Raw genomic sequence first — 15,930 nt, 5'->3', positions numbered from 1 at the left:
CTTACACTGAGGCAGGAGAGTGGGCAACGAGCCCTCAGTTTCTGAGTGCTAGAACGGGTGGGTGCCGCAAAGACAGCCACTTCTACAAGCACCTGCAAGGATATGAAGGGGCCACTGGGAATCGCTCTGCAGACTCACGTGTCCTTTGTTGGGTGGAGTAACTGGGAATCGGTGTCCACTTAACACCAGCTGTTTTCATTCTCTTACCAAGCAGCCTATAAGTTTTTATATTTCCTTTATACAAGAAATGTTGTCAGATTATCAGCTATGAAAGGAGGATTTGGAGGATTACAAATGCAAATGCTGGTGTTTTTTTCCCCCTCCGAACAGAATAATATAAATAAGTCAGGCAAATACAGAAGTGTAATAATTCATTCCCTACCATCAGGGGATCAGATAAAGCACTGTTACTTTTTTCCTAACAGCATGAAAATTTAGTCATCGCCTGGCTTCTTCCCCCACTGATGTTACTTTGTTGCTGAGCCACTTAGTTGTGTGTTGGGGTAGGGAGCTGTGTAGCCATCGTTTCTGATCTTGGCTGCACACTGGAATCAGGAGGAAGCTTTATAAACTTCTGATGCCTGGGTCCCATCCCAGACATTCCGATTTAATTGGCCTAGAGTGTGGGTTGGGCATGGTGATTTTTCAGAGCTCTCAGGTGAGTGAGAAGTGCCACTAAGGTTGAGCAGCACTGGTTACTGGGGGCTGTGTAGGGGTAACCTGAGGAACTAGAACCCACTGGGAGGCTGTGGAATGGCAATTCAGTTATTTACCTCTATTAGCGGTTCTCACTCCTAACTGAGCACTCAGGTTGTTACCTGGGTATTCTGGTCATTTAAACAAAGGTGGGATGCAGGAATGGTATTTTTAATTTCCTGTTGAATCTTATTTGTGGCCATGGTTATAAACCACCATTATATGAATAGCCATTTATTTATTTTTTAATTTCATATATATGCACCCAAACTCAGAAAAGCCAAACAATGCATCACTTAGGTACCAATAAAAAGCAAGACAGCATTTAAAAAAAATCTAAATAACTACTGCAAGTCTAGTGCATTTCCATAGAACTCTGTAATAATTACAGCTTTATTTCAGAAGCCCACTATGTGGCACAGACAGAGATGATGTACCCAATTTTACAGCAACCCGAGACTCCAGGAGCTCAAATAAAGTGGCTGCACAAGGAACAGAACTTGAGTTGTGAGACGCCTCCTTCCCTGGCTTATTTACTAAGCCACATTCTTGCAGGTTTCCTTTGTAAAATCACATTTAAAACAATACCCCACCTCCAGGATCTCCAGAAAATGTTCAGTATGCAAATGTGGTGATATGCACTGGAATGACGGGGGCAGGCTCTCTCTCGGAGGCACACCCATGCAAAGTCCTGTCAGAGAAAGGCTCCTAGCAGCCTCTGCTCTGGTTCGTGCCAACACTCCAGGAAGTCAGCCTGTGGGAAGGGGGCCCGGCAGCCATGGGGAGGACACATGCACTGACCTGGTTCTTTTCATGGACAGAACAGAAAGCACTGAGGAGGAGCTTAATGATGGACAAGTGATTATAGCGCGCAGCAACGTGCAAACAGGTGTCGCCTGCCTGCGGACAAAAATCAGACTCTAAGCACGGTCTGAGCAGTTACAGAACAAAAGTACAAAAAAAAAAAAAAAAAAAAAAATTAAAAGCTGGCAAGCTAGCATATATTCTTTAGAGGTTGTTGGCCTGAATTATAAGCATCTCTTTACCATGGATGCTCCACTCCCAGGCTCACAGCCCTTTACTGCTGTCTGCAGCCCTGCTGATTTCCCACCAGGTGGATTATCTGCTTCCAGGTTTTATACGCTGCATGTCTGCCCCCCGCCCCCACTCCATGAGACCTTCTCAAAGGCAAGGCAGGTTCTGCTTCCCCAGCACTTGATAAGGATCCACTGACCCCATCCTCTCCTGCAACCCAAAGACTCTGGAACATACTGAAGACAGGCCAAGAGCACTGCTTTGCAAACAAACCTTTTTCTTCCTAGATCTATCATGGATCTAAGGACAGGGAAGCTAGGCCAGTTGCTAAATTTTAACATCACACGTGTTCTAAAAAACTCAAGTTGCATCCCATTTTCGTTGCACCCCAATATCCCATACAGAGCAACATAGTCTGGGGATCTGATGGGCCAGCAGTCACAGGTGTAAAAAAGGATGGTCAGAAAAACTCAGGGTCCGGGTCTTCCTTAGAAGTCACAGGCCAAAGTGCCCCAGAGGGGCAACAACAAAACCGGAGACAAAGTCTTGACATTCAGTGGTGCTCTCTTAATATTTTTATTCTAGCTCTGTCTAGAGATGGCGACCACTCAGCACAACTTTCTCCCAAGATTAAGAAGGAACGAAGCTCAAAGCTGAGGTTCAGGGCATTCTGAGAATCATCTTGGCTGAGTCTGCCCCCTAACTGGGGAGACCCAGCTAAGGCCACTTATTAAAGAGATGCCTCAGTCAGGTCTCTAGTGGGAATGGCTATGGCATGGGACTTAGGAAGGAAATGCAGCTTCTTGTGGAGCGAGGGGGACCCCGATGTGACCTCCCAGCTCTGGCATCTCCTCATAACTACTGACCCATCAGCTCATTCCCAGGATGCCTCAGTAATTGATCTGTAGACACTGGGCATGAAGCATCATCCAATATTTGGTAACAGCACAACACTGTGTGGGCAGGGACCTTCTGAAGACATTTAGAGGTTTCCTAGATCCCTTCACCCACACAGGTTACAGGAAAAGATCAAACAAATTGAGGTCGAGGAGCAAGGGGAGACAGGGGGGAGAGAAGCAGTGTTTCCTCCAAGCCTCCTCTTTCCTCTTCTCATGCTCCCAATGACCCCTTCGAAAATTAACAAAAAATAAATACTTTATAGTCTCCAGACACCTGACATTTATATTTTCTAGATGTTAACACTCAAGTATGCTTTCAGGGTTATCTCCCAGGATGACACAAGAGAGCTCGAGAGGAGCCGGTTTTGTTCACCCACGTTATTTTTGAGGTCGGCGCGGGAGCCGCCCAGCAGGAGGATGCGTGCGCTCTGGGAGTGGCTGTTCTGGCAGGCCAGGTGCAGGGCTGTGTTCCCTGCCTTGGAGAGAGGCAAGAAAGGGAGGACACGTTAGTGAGGAGGTGCTCCCTCTGCAGACCTGCACCAAGCAGACCTGAGCAAGGGGCAGTACTTATAGAAGAAGGTCAAAGCTCACATTCTCTGCTTCCTAATTGGTGGACCCAGAAGGGGTTTCAGTGGCAAGAACATTTAATTTGGATCCCAAACAGGCAGATGAGTTCCATCTGTTACAGAACCTTAGTTCCAAGTCCTGGCTTTGACACTTACTAGTTGAAAGCCACTGGTCAAGGCCCTTAATAGTCTCAGCCTTGAATTCCTTACCTGCAAAATGGAGTAGGACCCCTATGATGCCGAGGCTATGAGGACTGACCCAGAAGGTCTAGGAGAACATTTCCTTAATGGTGAAATGCTGTGTACATCACATGTTATTTCTTCTTGAGATGGCTGCATCGTTCAGACCCAACCCGGATCAAAGCTGTGGCTACAAAGCTATGCTGGTGAAGCAGAAGAGGGCAAAACAGGCCACCTCCTACATGCTGGCTAGAGGTACCTCTGATTCCACTGCAGCCTTTTTCAAATTGCCCGTTCTTGTACTTTTCTTAAAGCAACCAAATTTGAGCTATGGAAAAAATCCCCACAGAACAAACTGGCAATACAATTGCATCTGTCACTTAGCAGACAGAGACCCTCTACTTTCAACATGCCACATCAAAACGACGACCAAGAGTCAGAATGATGCCCACAGCCATCTTGTAGAAAGAATTCATAAACAGAGCTTCTTGAGACTAGGCCAGTAGGGCCTACAAGGCTGCTGCTTAACCCCTGAAAAAATAACCAAAGCAGCAGGCAGTATGAGAGGGGATTTGGGGTTGATCTGAGAGTGTGTGAGCACTCAGAAGGTTAAAGACAATGCTTGTTCTGCTGAGCTTACAGGCTAGGTCAGGACCGCAGCTGTATGGGCTCTGAGCTATTACATGACCTGTTGATGGCTATTCCCTCAACCAACTTACTCCTTCCGGACCCCACAGCACTGCCTGCCCACATTCAAGGATGTTATGTTCCTCATCTTTTGAAAAGAGAAATTAATTATTTAAAAAATAGCCCTGGCTGGTGGAGTTCAATTGATTGAGCGCTTGCCTGTGAATCATAGGGTTGCCAGTTCGATTCCCTGTCAGGGTACATGCCTGGGTTGTGGGCCAGGTCCTCAGCTGGGGGCGTGCGAGAGGCAACCACACATTGTTTCTCTCTCCCTCTCTTTCTCCCTCTCTCTAAAAATAAATAAATAAAAATTAAAAAAAAAAAAAAAAAAAGAAAGAGGCAAACTGTCTGTTGCCAGTTTACCTACTTTCCCTCTCATCACCTTGGCTCTAACCAGCCCAGGCAGAGTCTTTCTTCCTCAGTTACCTCCAGGAAACTGGAGGAGTTGCAGGTGTGAGAATTTAACAAGTGCAATGGCTATCAACTCGTTGCTGTCCATATACATCAATTTGGGAGCCTTGAACTAAAAGCTGCAACCCTTCTAGAGACTCTGATTTACCCAGGCTGGGGGTGGAGTCCAAGATGTTCAGGTTTAAGCACTGCAAGTCAAGCATTCTGGGAAACCCCTCAGGCTAGGGCAAACTGGGACAGCTAGTCATCCCAGGCCTAGCCATCAGGGTAGATCTGTGTTTTTGTTTTTTCGGGTTTTTTTTTTTCCTTTTTGTTTAAAGTTGCTCAGGAGATTTTAAAGTGCACCCAGGTAGAGAAACACTGCTAGCTTAGGTCTCAAGAACGAAGGATCTGCCCACATTTTAAACACTCCATTTCCTGTAAAAGGGCTCAGTGCCTGGTTGGATGTATAATTCCCACTTCCCATGCCATAGATCATCTCGAAGTTGTTGCCTTCGTGGGAGTCATTAGATGTGTTGAATAAATGAGTGAAATAAAAGAAATCCAATGGTTCTAAACATAGCACACCAAAATTTACTTTGCCAATAAGAAAGTATCAATTATGCTGAAAAGCATCTGGATCAAGAAAATGAAAAGTCATGAGTAAGGAATAAACAAAATATGGTGCATTCGTGCAATGCAATATTACTCAGCAATCAAAATGAATGAACCAATCACACATGTAACAACATGGATGAATCTTAAAAACATGTGAAGTGAAAGAAGTGAGACAATAGGCTACACATCATGATTCTATTTAGATGATGTTCTGGGAAAGGTGAACAAATAGGATCTGGGGAGGGTAAATGGGGGGTTGCCACCAAAGGACACAAAGGAACTTTTTGGGGTGATGAAAACATTCTATACCTTGACTGTGGCGGTGGTTACACAGCTGTATACAATTGTTGAGACTCATAGGATAGTATTCCTAAGAAAGATGAACTTTACTGTATAGGAATTATACCTCAACACCTAGTATTAAAAAAATGTGAGGTAGATACACTAACAGACATTCTTCCCACTCTAAGTATTAGGTTGGCCAAAAAGTCTGTTACATTTTTTTCCCAGAGGATGGCTCTAGCAGTGTGTAGCTGTCTCTAACTTTATTCGAAACAATTTTGTTAGATTGTATTGTGACAACTGTCATATCGGCGTACATTTAAAACAAACTTTTCAAAATTGCTGAATTTCTGTACAGCCACTTTAATAGTAAAGGTGGAAGGAAATATGCATCATTTTCGGCTATTAGACTTTATTATTTCAAGAAAGGTAAAAAGGCAACTGAAATGCAAAATGCAGTGTATGGAGAAGGTGCTGTGACTGATCAAATGTGTCAAAAGTGGTTTGTGAAGTTTCTTGGTACTATTGACATTTTGGCCAAATAATTCTTTGCTGTCGGGCTGTCTTATGCATTGGAAGATGTTTAGCAGCACCCGTGGCCTCTATCCACTGGAAGCCAATAGCAGGAGATAGACAATATACTCAAAATATCCAAATTAATAAAGTTATTGGTGAAAATGAAAAACATCATTTATTTTATTTACTCATTTATTTTACAGAAATCTAATATAACAAACTTTTTGGCCAACCCAATATATCCCTCTATACACTTTAAGTATGTAATAATTTTGTCAATTATATCTCAATAAAGCTGGGGGGGATACCTTTCTAGAGCTTTCCCTAGAGGTTGTGGCTGGAGCAGAATGTACGAATCCCTCTTTTGAAATGGCAGCTTACCTGTGCTTTCCAACAGCCTCTGATATTTCACCTCGAGAGAGGACTCATGGCTTTCCACAGCACTCCTGGGGCCTTGCATAGCACAGGAGGCAGTGTGGCTATGCAGACAAACCTGGGCTCGGTCATGTGTTTTAGTCTAGGACTGTGCTAGCTCCCCCGAGACTTCCCTGTCCATTAACTAGAAACTGCCTACTTCTCAGAGTTGGTACAAACTAACCAACTCCTGTTTCAGACCATGTACCAGTTCAAAGAAACGGAGCAGGCACCAGCCTGCCAGTCAGTCAGGGAGCCAGGCGTTACTGCAGATGTGATGGTACATGGCTTGATTCTCTCCCCCAAGCTTTGGACACAAGAGGGAAACCTGAGAAAACACTTAACCGGTAACAATAGCACAGAGCTGTGTGAGTGGCCAGGAAGCGTGGTCTTGGGGGGACCAGGTTGGAGGTCTGCAGGCAGAAACAAGGAGTAGGCTACCCCTATCGGAGTGGGCAGCCGGAGGGGACAGTGAGCCCAAGCTGACAGCACAGGAGGCACATGCTGGGAAAGGCATGGGAAAGAGGCTGCAGATGTAGGCTGAGGCCACTCTGGGGAGGCCTGAGACAGCATCAGGTTAAGGAGCTTTCCTGAAAGGTTTCAGAGCAGGATGGACAAGGGACTGGGAGAGCTGGTCGGTCTGCTGTGACACTTCTGAAATCCAGGGACACATCAATTACAAGCAAGGAAGGAGAGGGATAGATGCGAAAAAGGTGAGATGTGACGAGTGACTAGCGAGGGGAGACAGAGGAAAGAGGGAGAAGAAACAATATTGACCTCCCGCTGCCTCCAAGAGGACAACCCCACTCTGATAAACCAATGGCGAGGCAGTGAGAGCCAGGACAGGTCCAAGGAAGCCAAAGCCACCCAGCTGGTTTTCCTGCTCACCACGCAGACTACGCACGAAGCTGTTTCAAGTTTTCATTTCCTTGCCAGGTGCCACGTGCTCCCCCGAGCTCTCTCTGCTCTGTGCGAGGCAGCTCCTGTCCAGGGAAGGAAGGCCGCGGCCGCCCTCACCTGTGAATGACCTCTAGCACCTGCAAGGCCTCACCTTGTTCTTGGCAAGCACATTGGCTCCCGCTTTGACGAGCAGCTTGACTGACTGGCTGAACCCATGCCAGGATGCCTCGTGCAGGGCTGTATTCCCATCCTGCGGAGTACACGCACAGGGAGAAAACGCACGTTACCTGCAACCTCGTTCATCTTGGTAAAGTCAAGACACCTCTGAGCCGCTGAACTAAGGGGCTGAGTTGGTGAAGAATGGGGTGGTCTGTGGGCTTCACTTTAAAACTGGTTTCTCTTTTCTGTCCTAAAGGCTTGGACAGAAAGAGCCCAGAGGCCTGAGAGGGGGGAAACCTAAAATATTTCCCTCAGCCCAAACTAAGTATAATGGGCAAAAGGGTTTTGGACAGGTGAGAGGTACCTGGCACACCTTCCTCCAAAGAAGCCCTTCTTTTCCCTAATGTGGGACATAGAAAAATTAATACCTGTCTTTAGTTATGGATTGAATGATGTCCTTTAACCCTGTTGCAAATCTGTTGCCTCCAGAGTACAACAAGGATGCCAGCCTGTTAAACCAAGCACGCCATTGCCTGAGGACAGCCAACTAACCTGGAGTCTGCACGATCCTTCCCCATGTGGGAAGGCCACCCTCCCCTCCACACCCCCACTCTTATTAGGGATTTCTGGACCCAAGGGTAGGTAGGACGACAACCATGTCCAGCTTGAAGCAGCTAGAGGAGCTCGAGACTTTTGCCCATTGTCCTTTATAAGATTATAAAGGGTCTTAAGTCTGAGAGGGAGGGATTGTTATTTTTTATTATTAAAATAAATAATTAATTTTAAAAAGAAGAAGAAGAAGAATATATGAAAGGGTGAGCCAGGAGAGCTTGTATGTACAAACCATGGGCATGGACTTGGGGGGAGGATTTTTGGGGTGTGCTGGGCGGAGGGGAGCAAAGGGGAAATAATTGGAACTATTGTAACAATATAATCAATAAAATATACTTAAAAAAAAAAAAAAAAAGACACCTCTGAGCCTTTCTCAACTAGGATTTCTCATCTGAATCACAGCCCAGAAAATGACACGAGGGGCCGGTTTCTCCATTCTCCCAGAAATGGTACGTAACAAGTGCCATTCTAGATGCAGTCTGGATTCATGGTGTGCAATGGATGCCCAAGGCTTTGGGGCTTATGTCTCTGTGGGAACCCCAGCTGAGAAAGGAACATCAGGACAGATAATGTCTCTTCCTTCCCACTTCCATCACCTCTTGGGCGCTGCTCTGCTCTTGGCCCCAGAGAGAACCCTGCAAAGATGGGGCCAATATAGGGTCCAGCTTCATAAATTCCAGGGCCCAAGAACCAGACAGGTAGATTCCCCCTCTCCTCTATCTTCCCAAATTCTAATCTCACCCAGCTTAATCCAAAAGCCTCAGGGCCCCAAAGAAATGAGCAGGCACTGAAAAAAACAGTGATTTATAAATAAGATAATGGTCCTCAATACAGTAGTACCTCTCTATATCGTGGTTCACTTATTGCGGCCTCACTGTATTACAGGATTTTTTAAAATATTATATTTAATTATTTAGCATGGATGTTTTGCTATGTCGCGGGATTTTGCGATACTGTATACGTATGTTGTTAAAGTTACGTAGGTTTAAGAGTGTAGAATATGTTTAAGAACATAAGTAGTGTTGATAAGTGTGGAAAAGGTTAATAAGGGAGTGGGAAGGGTTTATAAAGCCTTAAAATATATATAAATACTAAAGTAAATGTAAGCTTCCTACTTCGTGGATTTTCACCTATCGTGGTTGGGGGTAGGGTTTAGAACGTAATACCAGTGGTAAGTGAGGGTATACTATATGTGGCTTTTAAATAAAAATCAACCAATTGAAGAGAACTTCTAATTGCTTAACTTATAAAAAACAGTATTAAGTACAGTGGGTTGAGTGGGGTGGGGCATGGAGGGTTAGGGTTGGGCGGACGGGGAAGCAGGGAGAGGAGAGGTGGAAATACCCCTCATGCTTCCAGCCAGGGCACAGGGCAGTCAGCTGGAGTGGTGCAGCTGCATTCTCTAATTCTGTCCAGGGTCTGGTTTAGGCTTCCATTCAACCACACCAACAGACAAGGCCTAATGCTGCGGTCCCTCACAAGGGGAGCTAGGGTCTCAAAGAGCACAGCACCTAAGGCCAGAGAGAGGGGCAAACTCGAAATGGAAGTAGCAGTGTGTGGCCCAGCCAGTGGGACCGACTGCACGAGGCAGGAAGCAAAAGCAAAAGCAAAAGTGACCAGAAGGGTGCAGGGGGCTGCTGGTGACAACTTGCTTTGGAATCCGAATGCTCACACAGATGTGCTCGGGCAGTGAAAACTCACTGAGCTGCACTTATTATTTGTGTACTTTTCTGTGTATATACTGGAATAAAAAGTTGTTTAAAAAAGTAAACAGACCCTGATTGGTGTCGCACGGGGGGTTGGGAGTTGCCCTGCAAAGTGAAAGGTCACAGGTTCGATTCCTGGCAGGGGCACATGCTTGGGTTGCAGCCTGGTCCTGGTTGGAGGCACGTGAGAGGCAACCAATTGATGCGTATCTTGCACATGGACGTTCTCTTCCTCTTTTCCCCTCCCTTCCCCTCTCTCTAAAAATAAAATCTTTTAAAAAGTAAAAAATACAGTAAACAGACTGAATTGCACTAAATTGCAAATTTCCATGTTTTAAGATTGTTTGACAATTTAGGAACACTGGATTACTATATACATCATTGGGATTTCTTAAAAATTGATTTTGCTCATTTTCTTCCAATATAGTTTTAAAAATGAACTTGCTCACTTATCTAAAAGAAGGAAGAAAGAAAGGGGAGGGGGAGGAAGCAGTCGGGAGGTGCGTAGGGGCACATGCCATTACTTCTAGACTTTTTGGTTTTGGTACCATTTATGCTTACGTCGTTGCCCACCACTGCCACAGGAGGAAGGATTTTTTAAAAATTTACTGGGATATCAAATATTCACTTAAAGGAAATTTGGACTGATTTCATCATGGGAAACTATGAGTGGTAAGACTTAGGAATGCTAACATCTTGCAAGTGGGTCCTCAGGCAGGCCAGCCCCACTTCACCTTGTCTTGCCGGTCCAGGGCACAGCCCTCCTGGGTGAGCGCCGCGATGACCTCAGTGTTCCCCACCACCGCGGCCCGGTGCAAGGCGGTCTGATCCCCCTGCAGAATGACGTGGAGGCAGAAACAGGGCTCAGCTCTCCCCACCACCCATACCACTCGCTCCCTCCCACCCAGGACACTGCCCACACAAAAGCAGATTGGTCACCCCATGGGCGAGGAGGGCTTTGCGGTCTGGTTAGTAGACAGCACACGCCAGGCAGAGCAATTGTATTCAGTGGGAACCTTAAGCCAACTGCAGAACAGTCCTTGGCCGTAGAGCTGACCTCAGAATGAGGGTCGAGTCCTCAGCGGCTGCCTGAGGAGGTGGCAGTGTTCAGCCGGACTGTGACTGTCACATCCATAAAGAGCGGGTCTGAGAGCAGGACTGTGTGTGTTATGCAATTACAGCAGCAATGCCTGGAATCTCTACTCCCTACTGAGCCCTCCGGCTCCCTGCTTTCAGAGAAATCGCCATCCAGCTATGTCAGTGAGCAGCGCTCATGATCTGATGGTGGGTATATGTTTGTTGATTGACTTGTATAGGCCAAGAGCCATGCAGGGTTTTATGCTGTGTTATCAGAGGATTCCAGGGATGAAAACTATCACTGTGTATCTCTGAGAAGCCTCTTCAGATATTTCATGAGAACACCCTTAGTGATTTATGCTGCATTTGACCCCTTGCTCTGTGATCAGATTCCTGGAATTGCAGACCTTCTCTTTCTCCATTGGGGCACCAAAGGGAACTTGACGCTTTCCCATATTGCAGCTGAGAAAATGACTAAATGCTCCTAGAGGTAAGACAGTCAAGACTGGAATGAGAGAGAGTTCTGAAGTCCCCTATGAGCACACCTGATCTCTGGCAGGCACTCAGCAGTCAAGCTGAGACTAATTGAGTCCAACCTGGGTCCATGTTCAAATGGGGAGGTAGGTGATCAGTGTGAAAATTTTTCTTCACCTGGAAAAGGAGGGGGTGGATGATCCTCAGGAACCCGCCCTTCCCTTGAGTTCTGTGATTTGGTTGGTAAGAGTTTTGCATAAAGGACGTTTCTTGGTGGAGAATCAGAGGGGCAATAACACACCCTGGGGCACCCCTGGTCCTTAGCCCAAGAGAAGAAAGACTATTATAAAACAAAACATGAAGATTTTTCAAACAAAAATGTACTGCTCCCTATCAATAACCCTAATGAAGTTCTGATTCTACTTATTAAACTCCCTGCCCTATTACCAGGACTTCAACCACTGGCTGCAGCATCTTTCACCAGCCCTGCCCCCAGCATCCTAAGCTATTATTTCCATTATAAATGAAGGCACTTTCAAAGCACTTAATTGGGAAAAAAGTTCTGGAGATGGATGATGGTAATGGTTGCATAACACTGTGAATGTACTTAATGCTACTGTGCTGTATGGTTAAAACAATAATTTTATGGTATGTACATTTTCTTACAATAAAAAAAGCACTTAATGCTATTTAAACCTCCAACTTGCTTTCTTAAAATTAAAGAATCTCCCTTTAAAAATACATGAGAAGTGATTTTTATTTTCTTAAAGTTTTTAATACCTCCCAACTTTTTGTATCTAACATATGATTTTTAGCATAGGGAAAGACTGCCATTTATTGACATCTAAGCTATAACACTCTGTCAGTAATGGGACTGCCCACGTCTCAGAATCCTTTCTTACTGTTCACTCGTAGAACTTCAGGGGTTTCTGCAGCGATGGTCAGCACATCTGCCCTATTACCAGGACTTTAACCACTGGCTGCAGCATCTTTCACCAGCCCTGCCCCCAGCATCCTAAGCTATTATTTCCATTATAAATGAAGCGTAGACTTGGTTTTCTCCACTTTACCATGCGCATTATTCAAAGAGAACCCTTTCCGTGAGGCATGCAGGCAAAAGAAGAACATGGCCCCTGGATCAGCAGCTGCAGGTGTGCAAGCCATCACTCAAGCATTTCAAATATCTTCAGTGTTTCCAGATGAGAGGTACTTAATGCCCAAGCAAGTAATCGTATGAGAAATTGTCCATGTCTTAATTTTTTAAAGTTTCTGTAAGAATTCCTAAGACTGCCCATTTCCCCATCAGAATGGTGATGGGCTTTCCCAAAATGGCCCTCAAATGCAATTTATGACTGATAAGAAAGGTGGCCTTCTGTTCTCAGCCAGAACAGTGAGACGGGGGCTCACTCTTCCAGGGTAAATGCTGACTTGGCCACATTGCTAATGGTTAGAGGTCTTTTAATTATTCCCCCAAATTGCTGGCACTCCAACTAGCACTCCTTGGAGCAATCACAACCTTTTCATACAACACAAATGAACCACTCTGTCCATGTTGTGCATGAAGTATGAGCAGTAAGCCCTGGACACACAGGTCGCCTAGGCCACTCCCGCCACACAAGTCTCCACACCCCGGGCCCCTACTGATGAGGGCACAGTCTATCCTGAGCATTGCTTTAGGTCAAATGTTTTTTCATGTTTCACAGGCTGCCACTAAATCATGAATTGAGGTCGCTTTGGAGCCAGAATGTCACCATTATTTAGTACTTGCTTTTAGTCATGTCAAGGGACATGACTTTCCTTTGTGACCCTATAGCTCAATGAGAGAAGCTAAACCGTTCCCCACCATAAGTGGCGGTCCATTAGCAGCACCATGAGCTTTAACAACACTGGATGAGGAGGTTCTAAGGTACCAAGGGAGACAGCTTCTCTGGCATATAAAACTCAGCCACCCTTAAATTACCAAGAGGAGAAATAAAGGCTCCAAGAGGCAGGAAACACATAAGCACAGGGCTGCCTCAGGCCATCTCAGAGCTACTCTTCCCAAGAACACAAGACAAACACTTGAACAACTTGAGAACCTCGATTGGAACAGGGTCGATTACGAGCGAATCCCTTTTTCCTCGCAGAAAACTAAAACTTCCTGTTGAAATATTTCCTCTTAGAAATAGGGCACAGAAGAACAAAAGGTGGCCTTAATGCATATTTATTAACAAACCCAAGAAGCAACCATGACATAATCCTTATTTCTACATGATTTAAATTAAACATGAAGTTCTGAAACTTTGGGGAAATATTTTTTAAAAGCTGGGATAAATATAGCATTCAACAGCATTTACTCTTTATTTATTCAGTGAATACTCATTCACCCCCTACTATGTTCCAAGTGCATGGCAACTAATTCCCTCATTTTATTGATAAAAAAACAAGGTCCAATGCAGGTCAGTGCCTAGCCTAAGACAACCAACCAGCTAATGCAGGTAGCATGGTTGGGCCAGAATTCAAATTGTCAAGGCTCTTCGCATTCACCCCTGTTTTCAAGTTGTGAAGCCAATTAATCTTAAGATAGGTCTTTAAAAACATCTGGGAACTCTGTGGGGTTGGGGCTGCTCTTTATGGAGTCACCAAGCTGCATGCGTCAGCGCAGTGCCGTGGCCACTATGGGTGCCCAAGAAGTATTTGTTGAATGGTTAACTATAAAGGAAAAATGCTGCAGCTGGAAACCTGAAGAGCCAGCAACCTTGTGGTTTGGCATTTTCATTTGGAACATGCTGACCTATTCGTAAAGTACATGAACTGCCAGCGCTCAATTTTTCTGACATCAGTGTTTTTTACTTTGGGATTTTTAAGAGGTTTGGAAGCTCTGAGGTCTAACTCTTCGTTCTGAAATACTCTTAGCATTCTCTCCTACATGGTGAAAAAGTGAGCAGATTCCAAAGCTAAGCTCATGGAAGAAACCCCAGTCATGCAAGAGTGGAACATGCCCCTCTTCAAGAGGAACCCCTCCCAGGGGACACAGGCAGGCATGTTTGCAGGGAAGCTCAAGGCAGGCTAGGTGCGCAAAGCAAGTCGCTGACCTCTTTCTCTCTCTCTGATCTTCCAGGGTTCTTCCTAGCCTTTCTTCTCTGTTTTTTCTTATTGTTTTCTTCCTTCATGCCTTCTACCGTGGCCACAGGGTCCTGGACTATTTCTGAGATGGGGGCTGTGGGATTGCTCATTGACCAGTCAGAGATGGCATTAGAGCTCCAATGAGAGTTGACAGGATTGACAGGAAGCAAGAGGGAATTTGCTCCTGGGGTTGCATATTCTAAAGAACTGGTTTCCACAGGTTCAAATTCATAATAATCCCACTCCAGGCCACTGGAGGTCATTCTTCAACTAATGCTCAGTCTTTACCGTGACATAAAGAACAGTATCTGCAGAATATGAAGTTAAGGGTAAATGCTTCATAACATTAACATTCTCTGCTTCTACCCATCATCCAAGATAACATCTCAGAATACAGGTACCTTCTGAAATAATTTTTTTTCAATAACGAATTTTCCAGCTTCTTTAAAGAACACCCATAAAGAGTTTTCTTCCTCAAATTCTTGTATAAGTTTTGAGGCTGATCATCAACAAGCACAGCAAATACACAGAGGACAGACATGAATCACATTCTGGCAAATGAATTAGTTCAGAACTAGTGAGGGTCCATTTCACCTTCTCCACTGTCACTTCATTTTACACTGTTTTGTTGTCATATTCTTATTTTGTTTTGATTAAAGGTATCTGGGAGAAGCAATGTATAAACTGTCCTGTTTAAGATGGAAAAGATGAAAGAAACTAAACACTACTTCCAAAAAATGAGAGGGGGTGTTTCTATGAAAAGGAGAGCTGGCTTTTCCTTCTGCTGACATGGCTATGTTGACATGGCTACCCTTGGTTACCCTGTGAGAACTGCGGCTGGTTTTACTTCCTGTCTTGTCTGATATAAACAGCAGAAGTTCCAGGAAGTGAGCTCAGCTTTTGCTGCATTAGACCTGGGGCAGGAGTGCTGGGTGGGACAGGTTAGCATGCCTGGCATTGCCACCTTGTCACTATGGCAAGCAAGGGCTTTCATTATCCAAACCAAAGACCAGGTGTGCACACCGGCAACTCCAGGGCCTGTCTTTTCTGTGGTCAGAATCTCTTCTCTCCCCCTGTATTTTTTCTCTCATCTAAGGATATGATATAATCATGAATGTTATGATGGCTATAGTACAAGAAAATAAACAAATATTATGACCCAAGGTAGAAATCATCAGCCTAAAGCTGAATCAATGCTTTTTGAAAATCATGTTCTTGATAACCTGACAGATTCCAATATGACCAAAGATTTATGAATGACACTGGGCAGCCTTCTGCCCATAAAACAATGACATTTTTAGTTTTTTTTTTTTTTGGCAAACGCTGTCCTCACTTGTGTGTTTACAAAGTTTTAGGTCCAAAGAAAACTAGAAGCACTTTGGTGATGCACACCCTAGCATACCTAAGAATCTAACATTTGATAATACTCTATAACCACAGTTATTACAGGTGACTTTGGAAGAGGTTTTAAGTGCAAACTCTCTAAGGTTCTTTGTTCCTCACAAAAGTGCTTATTTCTTAAGAGGTCCTACTATACAAACTAAGAGTTAGAAACAGTTTCCAATCACATTATCACAGGACTTTTTACTAAAAGTTAATTGGAGAACAATTTAC

At 44.7% G+C, this 15,930-nt stretch overlaps 1 protein-coding gene across 1 annotated transcript in view; it reads right to left on the bottom strand.

Moving 5' to 3' along the window:
* ANKRD6 (ankyrin repeat domain 6) overlaps positions 1 to 14,615 on the bottom strand; it is a 33,113-nt gene extending 18,498 nt beyond the window's left edge. Inside the window, exons 1-5 of the mRNA XM_090279671.1 lie at positions 14,286 to 14,615; positions 10,395 to 10,493; positions 7,335 to 7,433; positions 3,008 to 3,106; positions 1,498 to 1,596 (exon numbers count right to left, since the gene is read on the bottom strand). Of these exons, the coding sequence (XP_090135797.1) occupies positions 1,498 to 1,596; positions 3,008 to 3,106; positions 7,335 to 7,433; positions 10,395 to 10,493; positions 14,286 to 14,579 (690 nt within the window). The 5' untranslated portion in view covers positions 14,580 to 14,615. The remainder of the gene's footprint in view (positions 1 to 1,497; positions 1,597 to 3,007; positions 3,107 to 7,334; positions 7,434 to 10,394; positions 10,494 to 14,285) is intronic.
* Between the last annotated feature and the right edge of the window lie 1,315 nt (positions 14,616 to 15,930).

This window comes from Furipterus horrens, unplaced genomic scaffold (genome assembly GCF_987537825.1).
Source record: "Furipterus horrens unplaced genomic scaffold, mFurHor1.1.pri manual_scaffold_6, whole genome shotgun sequence".
Classification (NCBI taxonomy): Eukaryota; Metazoa; Chordata; class Mammalia; order Chiroptera; family Furipteridae; genus Furipterus; species Furipterus horrens.
This window is presented reverse-complemented; position numbering and strand designations above follow the sequence as displayed.